General features: G+C 39.0%; 1 protein-coding gene across 1 annotated transcript; it reads right to left on the minus strand.

The window, feature by feature from the left end:
* Nucleotides 1–5649: 5649 nt before the first annotated feature.
* LOC147628150 (uncharacterized) lies at nt 5650–6476 on the minus strand. The gene is made up of 2 exons (XM_086814104.1): nt 5895–6476; nt 5650–5809 (listed from the first exon to the last, which is right to left on the minus strand). The coding sequence occupies exons 1-2, from the start codon at nt 6436–6438 to the stop codon at nt 5805–5807; spliced, it is 549 nt and encodes a 182-aa protein (XP_086670230.1). The 5' UTR covers nt 6439–6476; the 3' UTR covers nt 5650–5804.
* Between the last annotated feature and the right edge of the window lie 2756 nt (nt 6477–9232).

Below are 9232 nucleotides of genomic sequence, written 5' to 3' on the forward strand. Positions count from 1 at the left end.
CTTTCCTCTAAGTGCTCGGCTCATCAAGGTTAAACTAACACGCTCCAGTCTTTGACCTTTAACCACTTGACATTCATCCAGCTTCAAGACAAACACGGCATTTCCACCTGTCTCTTCAAGTGTGAGGCCATAGTACTGAATCATTGCTTTTTGTAGCACTTCCATGTCAATGTAGACATTGTTATATGCATTGTATTCAAAGGGTTTGATTGTTGGCATTGGCATAATATCCTCCACCCACTTGTACACCCACCATTAAACATGGATGCAATATCACCATTAGCACACTTCTTTGCCATCTGTAAGCTATAAAGTGTTGGAACCAAGGATTGCGTAACTCCCTTTGCTCGCAACCCTAAAGTGATTGACCTATACATTGCTCTGTAACCTTTCTGGCTAATACCTGCTGAGTCACATATATCAAGCATCTCTTTGGGTGTAACAATTTCTTTGATTTCCTTTAAGAAATGTTGACGAAGGGTCTCTCGCAGCTTATCATTACCAGAACCTGTTTTATCATTTTCATGATATCCTTCTCCTGAAGGACATGCTGAAGAAGGGAGACATTAACATTGTCCTCAGCATTGTTACATCCTAGTATAGCTATTGCGCATGCCCTACAATCGCAAGAGTCACCCATGAGAGATGCTTTATTCATTAATTGCTTCTCAAAGTTGCTATGATTCCTACAAAAATTTTTACCTGGTTGTTTGTTTACGCCTCTTGCATGCGAATGCTCCTGGTAAGCTTCTTCCTTGCAAGCCATGGCTACTACTGTGGGTTTGGAGAGAGAAGGCTCATTTAGGAGTATAGACCTGCTAGCTATGGAGAGAGGACCAAGTATTGTAGAGAGAATGCTCATGGTAAGCTTCTTCCTTGCAAGCCATGGCTACTACTGTGGGTTTGGAGAGAGAAGGCTCATTTAGGAGTACAGATCTGCTAGCTATGGCTTTTGGAGTAGAGAAAGACGCTTTTTTCCATGGAGAAGGAGTGCATGGCATTTTAGAGAGAGGATTTAGAGAGAGAAAGAGATCTGGTGCACACACAAAAAAGGGGAGAAGAAAGTGACAAATTTTTAGAATGTTTGGAGTTCGAAAAGGTAAAGAAGGCTATGATAACTGACTGACAGCCCATTACAAAGCTTTAAAGTCACCTAGGTGGCCAGATCTAAGAATATCTCCTTTTTTTATTTTTTTTATTTTTGTGAAAAATCAAATATATGCTTTTAGGACTAGGCCTCTAGGCTTGGTCAAAGATGGATTAGCATTTTAAGCATTTCACTAAATGTCCAAATTAAAGGGCCCAAGAAGACTCCATTGAGTTCCTAATGTAATACGTAGATCATTATATTTCACAAGGAGTTCTCAAAAGACAATGCAAAATTCCCTTTATTCGCATTCAAAGTACTATCTAGGGTTTGTGGGGCGGACACGAAGTGCCTTTAAATATTGAGAAGGTGGTGCTTGTCGAGAAACAGTTTGCACTGCGGGTGTTTGGTCAGAGGTATGGTTGCCAAGCACTAAGATGCCCCTACTATACCTGTCATATACAACGTATGCTATTGTAGCAAGAATTATAAACCCAGACACATTGCATCCATATGGAAAAAGCTATTGTAGCAGGAATTATAAACCCAGACACATTGCATCCATATGGAAAAAGATATCTAATAAGGACAAGAAAAAGCCAGTCGAAATTGTTGCCTCCAAGGGTGTAGATGCCAAAAATAGATCTCCCGGTAGATGAAGAGGAAGAAGAGGAAAAGGAAGATGAAGAAGGAAGACCACTAAAGAAGATCAAGCCCACCTCATCTAGACCACCTTCTCCCAACCTTGACTCTTACAACTGATGGCGCTCTCTCTCGCAGTTGACTGATTCCAAGCGCATTGTCACTTTTCTTTATTAATCAAGTGTATTGGACGTGTCAATGATGAGGACTTGAATGTGTCTTTTTGTTTTGCTTTGTGAATCAATTTCCTGTAAGTCCATTGATGTAACTCTAAATCTTCACTATTGGCTCGATTCTTGCCTCCACCATGTTTAGTGTGCTTAAAGTAACATGTTCTTGCCATGTAATATGACTTCTCCATGCCTTGAGTTGACCATATTGACAATGAACCGTATGTCTTTGCAAAATATGGTGTACGATTATATAGTATATACTGCAATGAATGACAAAATAGAAAAAAATCAAATGTATGTATTAGTTGGTCTCACAATATTGAGATTGCAATAGTTTTTAAAGTTCTTACCATGTAATGAGTTACATGTTGATCACTCCATCCTGCAATGAATGCCTTCCTTCAAGTCTCTAATATGTTTTCAAATAATTTTATCTCACTATTGCTCCAGCTCTTTTTCTCCATGAATGCAAAGATCTTGTCAAGTGAAATCCACACATCTGCCTTCCGATTTTGGATTGAACCTTCATTTCAATGTCCTTGACTGCATTATGTAGATCTTTCCATTGATTAAACATCTTTTGCTTATTTTTATCTCGACGGTCTTTGAGGCAGTATGACAAAAATCTTTTAGCTTTCACACCACCTATTGATGGTTTTTTTTGGTACTTTGCTGCTCCCTTGTGTGACTGATTGTCGTCCTCCTCAATTTTAACATGCCCCCCATGCAAGCCAATGTCTGATAGCACTTTTTCTATTGCTTTGATTACTTTTAAAGATTCTTTTTTAGGCTTTAACATCCATGCAAAGTATATGTACAAATACACCAGCTTCTCTACAATTCTACATAGTGCATGCAATGTGCATATGTGCACTCTGGATAGAGGAATATCAAGCACTGCTTTGAACTCTTTATTTTTTGAATGCCTATCAGGAACTTTGTTCCATAGTACACAATGTGCATATGTGCACTCTGGATAGAGGAATATCAAGCACTGCTTTGAACTCTTTATTTTTTGAATGCCTATCAGGAACTTTGTTCCATAGTACACAATCTAAAGTCTTGGCACTTGACATGTAATATAGACATGGACTCTTTGCATTTGCACCTTTGCTTATGTTATTGTACATGCATTTTAGAGTCTTCAAATCACCTGCCATGTGCCATTCCACTTTATAGTCACCGAACCTAGGCACATGAAGGGCCCTTCCATTTCTTTGCTTACTAATCAGTGATGGAATTGTAGTTTGATGAAACACCCAATGCAAAATTTAAAAGTCTTCTTTATCCACCTGTGTCATTAGAAGAAGCTCATGTTTAATACAAGTTAGGAAGAAGCTCATGTTTAAATTATTTCAACGTAATACATAGTCATTCAATGATAAAGAAGATACCTCAAAAGATCCAAGCGGCAATATGTTATTCTTCGATTAAACACTGAAATACCTTGCATCACCTTTTGTAATTGATGTGTCTAAGGCCCTGTTCATTAGAGTGATAGTAACCCTCTCCATTTTTCTTTTCTTTAAAATCTCACACTCATCTAGTTTCAAAACAAATTTTAGAACTCCTTCACATTCTTCTTGATTAATCTCAAAGAAGTGAACTCCGTATCTTTGGAAAGAACTGAACTCCGTACCTTTGCAAAGAGTTGAACTCCGTACCTTTGCAACGCTTCAAGATCAAAGAGAATATTGTTGTGCTGGTTAAAGAGCACCTCTCTTTCTCTAGCAACGAATGTTGCTTCAATATGTACTGGTGGTGAACCAAGCTTCTCAAACACCTTTGAGTTTACATGTTGGCGTGAAGAATTTACTTGCATTGGTTTTGGAAGTAACGAACCTTTATGCTTTTTACTTTGACATTTCTCTGCTAGTGCCTTAAATAGTATGCTATATGCTTTCTGAGAGATGCCAGTCTCATCTAGCATTGCTTGCACCTGAGTTGCATTGAGCTGGTTCTTGTTCATATAAAAGAAGACACATGCTTCTCATTGTTTTTTTGAAACTTCTTTTGATATACAGCATCTCTTCCACTATTCCTTTTGGTACCAAATGACTGTAATGAACTCTAGCTTTAGAATGTACCTTGGACTCTGGATGAAGTAAAGATCTAAAAAATAGAATAACATCAAATCTGATTACTTATGTCTAGTTTCAAACAAAGAACCTAATCTAAAAAGAGAAATATATATAAAACAAGAGTTAACATTACCTTACAGCCTGTACTCGCTTCTTCATCCCTCCACTTCCAACTTTCATTTTCTCTATGTTGCAAAGTTGCCTTCTTCTTTTACGTGGCCCTAGTGCTATCTCCTTTCTCCTTAAAGTATCAATCTTTTTCTCCAAGGCTTGAATTGTTTCTTTGTTTGCCATAAGCTTCTCTACATACAACCCATTTAGTTTTTTTATTTTAGTGTTCTCTATCTGTAGAAAATCCCTCTGCTGTTCTATAACCATCGCTTTTGTTTCCAAGTGTTGGGCATAACCAGGCAAACCTTGTCTACCATCACCCGTGAAATGTAGTAGGTTTGTAATGTTGTAAAATGGAGGTGGTGCATTTATAAATGGATTGGGATACATTGACCCATTGGTCCAGAAGTCTAAATGACGCTCTCCATTATTCCTCCTTTGCTCTTTTTGCTCATAACATTAAAAAAAATCTCTTATTTCGTTTCTTCAAAGGCTGGTACTTAGATTGTATGTCCACATGAAGATGGTAAGTATCATATGTTCTTTTACATGCACCATTTCTACTACTGTTTACTGAGAATTTGAGTGTCTCATTAATTGGAATCCCCAAAATCTGGATTAATGTTCTCATTTGTAAAGCTAGTATTTTATGTCATCATAAAACATATTAAAGAATTGAAACAAGAATTAACTCGATTAGTAAGGATATTTTTTTTAAAGTTTCAGCAGGAAAACCCCCCACAATCGAGATGATGATTAAAGCTTTCTTTGAATCTATTAAATGCATAACTACCTCAAATTTGTGAAATCTTGGTTTTGACAAGTTTTACGTGCATCCAACAAAGAATGTCGCCTCATGTGATGAAACCTCATTAAAAGAATATGTATATTTTAATATATTTAAACCTACTATTATAATAGTAAAAAATGAGCCAAATTGTAAATTTGGATATGTTTTAAACCTTTTTTATTTTCTCTCTCTAAGCTGAGTTGGCACTTCTTACAGGGCCCAAAATTGAGTCCACATTTCTCCTAATGGATATAAAGAAATTTTCAATTACTATATTGGCACATATTTACATGTACCTTTATCTTGTGGCACATGATTGGCTCATAGCACATGAGATAGACCCATGATTCTAAACTCACAAACACAATGGCTGGCACATAACAAAGAATAGGAAGAACCATTGCCAAATTTTGTTCTTTACACACAATGTTAGCGATTTCTTAGTATGATTTACACACTTAGATAGATGGCATGGTTGGTTTGGAAATTTGAGGAGTAGATGTCCCTTTTCTTCCATACTCAATAACATAATGGTGTTCAATTCCTTTTCTCAATTATATCAATTATAATGCTTGTTAAATCTTGAATTTCCAATGTTAATTTATTTTAGTTCACATTCATGAATGAACGTTCTACGGAATGCTTTTTAGCTTCAACTTAACATTGACTGTGCATTTTAACTTTTTTAAAAAGTGTCTTCAATTTTGATCAAATCCCACATGTAGAAAATCAACCTACGAGGAGGCAAGTAGGTACAAGATGAGAGAAGAGCAATATGTGACCACTTCAACTTAAATAGCTTAACTGATAGCATTTACAAGTAGGTTGCATATGGTTACAAAGAGCGTTATTCAAATAGATACATGCAGCAAACTTGTATAGCACGAAATCTTGACTTCTTGCACGAAATCTTCTTGTCATCAACCTACCAAAAACCAAAAAGACGGTTCAAGTAAGATCAAAGTGGAGAGACAATATCCAGTGTAGAAAACAATCGAAGGAAAGCTTACTCTGGCACGAGGCCTTGCATCCGGAGCTGCACTCGTACTTGCAAGCCGAAAGCCAGCCACCTCCTCCGCCCCCACCTCCACCGCCGTACCCGCCTCCGCCTCCGCCTCCGCCTCCATACCCACCACCACCTCCGCCTCCACCGCCGCGACCGTACCCACCGCCACCGTATCCACGACCGTAGCCACCGCCACCGTAACCACGTCCACCACCGTAGCCTCCACCACCGTATCCGCGCTGGTAGCCTCCACCGTAGAAGCCCTCCACACAAGCGGCCGGGCAGGCCAGACGGGTATTAGCGCAGGCCCCTACGCCGGCCTTGCACACAGCGTATTCCTCCGCCCCTTGCTTCTTCTGCTTGTGATCACTCACAGCCTCCTCCTCACTCCTCACTATTTGGTACAAGTCATAGCTGTCAAAGCTCTGCGTTGGCTTCACACTAGCAGCCTCGCTAGCCTGCCCATGTCCCGACTGTAAAGCGCACACAACGATAACAGCAAGCAAGGCGGCCACAGCAGTAACCTCTCCTCTCTTTACAAAACCCATGGTTAATCACCAACTCCTCACGAGTCGAACTCCTGCTAGCAGTGGGATTATATAAGCCCCCATGCAGGCTGATCACATGATAACGTGGTTGACTTACGTGGCTGCACTGATCTCTGGCACCGTCATGCATCATGTGTACGAGCGAGCGAGGGAGTGGGTGGTGCATAAGCATTCAAAATCGAGTAGGTGGAAGCTGGGCCCGTGCATTGAAGTTCATGACGTTTCAGTCAACTGAACTGTCCCCACAATGGGCATTACGTGACCTTAGCATATTCAATAATAAAAAGGCAAGTAATGTAACGTTTTCATAAAAATCAATTCAATTGATAGTTTATAAAACAATGTTCATATTGATCTATAATCAATTCAATTGATGTACAATGTTAGATACCGATTTTCCCCCATGACAACTCATGGGCCTTTTTTATTTGGATAACCAAGCTAGTGGTTACACACCACTAACTAAATCCATCCGACTGTTTTATTTGAATAGCCAACCAAGCTTAGCTGAAATATTTATGGACACCTTACCAACATGTATGTAGTCAGTAGCAGCTCAAGAGACGACGCGACCATGCAAATTTCAATACGCAATTTAGAGCTGAAATCAGCGCTTTACGTACTACGTCGTACTGGGCGCTATCATTTGCGTGCCAAGCTTGCCAACGTCCAAACCAAACCACGTGTACCTTCTGACGTGTGCACGTTCTCTGTCCCGACCGCCCGAGTCCCATCCCATGGTTAACAGCTTTTTAGCTACGTAGCGCCACAGTGCAGAGAGGTGCCACTTGAGGCCAAGTGCCTTGTAGGCCCTCAATTAGAAGTCGCCAAGGAAGGGTTGCAAATTTCAACCCTAATTTCTAAATATAATGCAAGAATAAGACAGCTCCATTGAGCTACATGTGAAAAAAATTGAGACTTAATGGGAGTCTCATCCTATGTAGGTGCCCCATCTAATTTTTGGCCAGCAAAAAGTGTGGTGTATTACCTCTTTCATAATGTTTTGTCAGTATTCACACATTGATGTCCATAGGATCAATAACAAACTCCACATCCAACATTGCAATTGTGGAGCCTATCAAACTAGAAATGTTTGTCATATCAACAAAGCTTTTTTGGAAAACAAGAGATAGAGTAGCTAAGTGATCAAGCATATTAGCCAAAAAGTGCAACATGTTAGAAACTTGAAATTTGCAACCAGCCTGTATAGCCTTTCATTCTCTTCTTTAATACTTGAGAGAAGAGGCTCCAAGACCTCACATATCTTTACCTCATTCTCTTCTTTAATACTTGAGAGAAGAGGCTCCAAGACCTCACATACCTTTACCACAACTTTCTGTCTCTACTGAGCCATCTTAGCTTATGAATTTTCTCCATTCGAAGATGCGGACAACCTAACTCTTCTTGCAGTTGCACTAACCTTGTAGTCCTCTTAGTGCTTTTCCTAAACATGCTAGCAATCTCATTTAATGTGGAGTCAATAAACTTGACTTGTGTAGAACCTGTAAAGACATTAGACATGCACAAATGTGTCCTATGTGCAACACAATGTATAACAGTCATGAAAGGATATCTTTATGCATTAATGTCACAAGCCCATTTGTAACATCTGTTATAACACTTGCACCATCTGTTTCAAAGCTAACTAGCTTTGAAGGAACAAGATTATAACCATCCAAAAAAGCAACAAGAGAAGACTCTAATCCCTCTGTAGTACGATCCTTGATCTCCAACAAACCCAAGAAAGATATGCATGGCTCGTACTCAAGCATGTAGCTTGCATATACAATCAAATATTCAGTAACTGAAATATTAGTGACTCATCTACCAAGATGCCATAAAAAGGAGAAGACTTCACATGCTGAATAACAGAGCTGCATATTGATTCACTTATGTAAGTGGCAAACAAGGCAATAGCCTTTGTCATCTTGGTATAAATCTTTTGTTAATGATTGCACACCACACATTGATAGTAAATCAAGAAGCGCTGGAAACTTGCTAAACGCAAGATCTTCTTTTGCAATGTAATAAGCATTTTGAAACAAGTTCAATACACCTAGAGCAACATCTTCCTGCTGCTTTTGAATCCCATCTTTTAGGGCTTTAGATTCGTAAGTGGCAGCATATGCTGCCAATCTATGTTGGTTGGAAGCTCCATGCACTCTAATTACACTCAATTGAATATTCATAGATCCACATGTTCCAAACTCACTTCTACTTTTTTTCATTTTCTAACAAATACTACAAAATATACACCCTTGACTTGCATCAAAGTATGGCCACTCAAATCACAAATTGCATGCATCATTCCACATAGCACAAACATTTTGCATCCTTAACTCCTCGTCTTGCTGACTATTGCAAGACATATCCTCGACATCTAAAGCTATTGCAAGACATATCCTCGACATCTAAAGTTTTTTTTTTTTTTTGCTTTTGTTTCTTTTTCTTTGTGGTTCAACAACACGTGAAAAACCATTAAGGGCTAAAAGAGTTGATTGCCTACGCGGCATATTTATCTACAAACAATTGTTTAAAAACAATTAAAACAAGCTATTCAAGTCAAAGAGACTCGTTTAAATTTACTGAAAAATATTTTTTCATTTAAATTTACTAGGCAAGAAAAAAATCGATAATATCCTTAGTTTTTTACTTCTCAGAAAAACCCTTGGAAGTTGCAACGTGCATGGGTAGCAGTTCGTGACCAACGTTATAGGCTCTAGGCTCTGCGACGGTCCTACAGGGCTTGCTGTGATCGCCGAGACACGACGGCCACAGTTCGTATCTTCTATTG

The sequence above is a fragment of the Cibotium barometz genome, chromosome 19 (assembly GCF_041138505.1).
Source record: "Cibotium barometz isolate CiBa-2024 chromosome 19, ASM4113850v1, whole genome shotgun sequence".
NCBI lineage: Eukaryota > Viridiplantae > Streptophyta > Polypodiopsida > Cyatheales > Cibotiaceae > Cibotium > Cibotium barometz.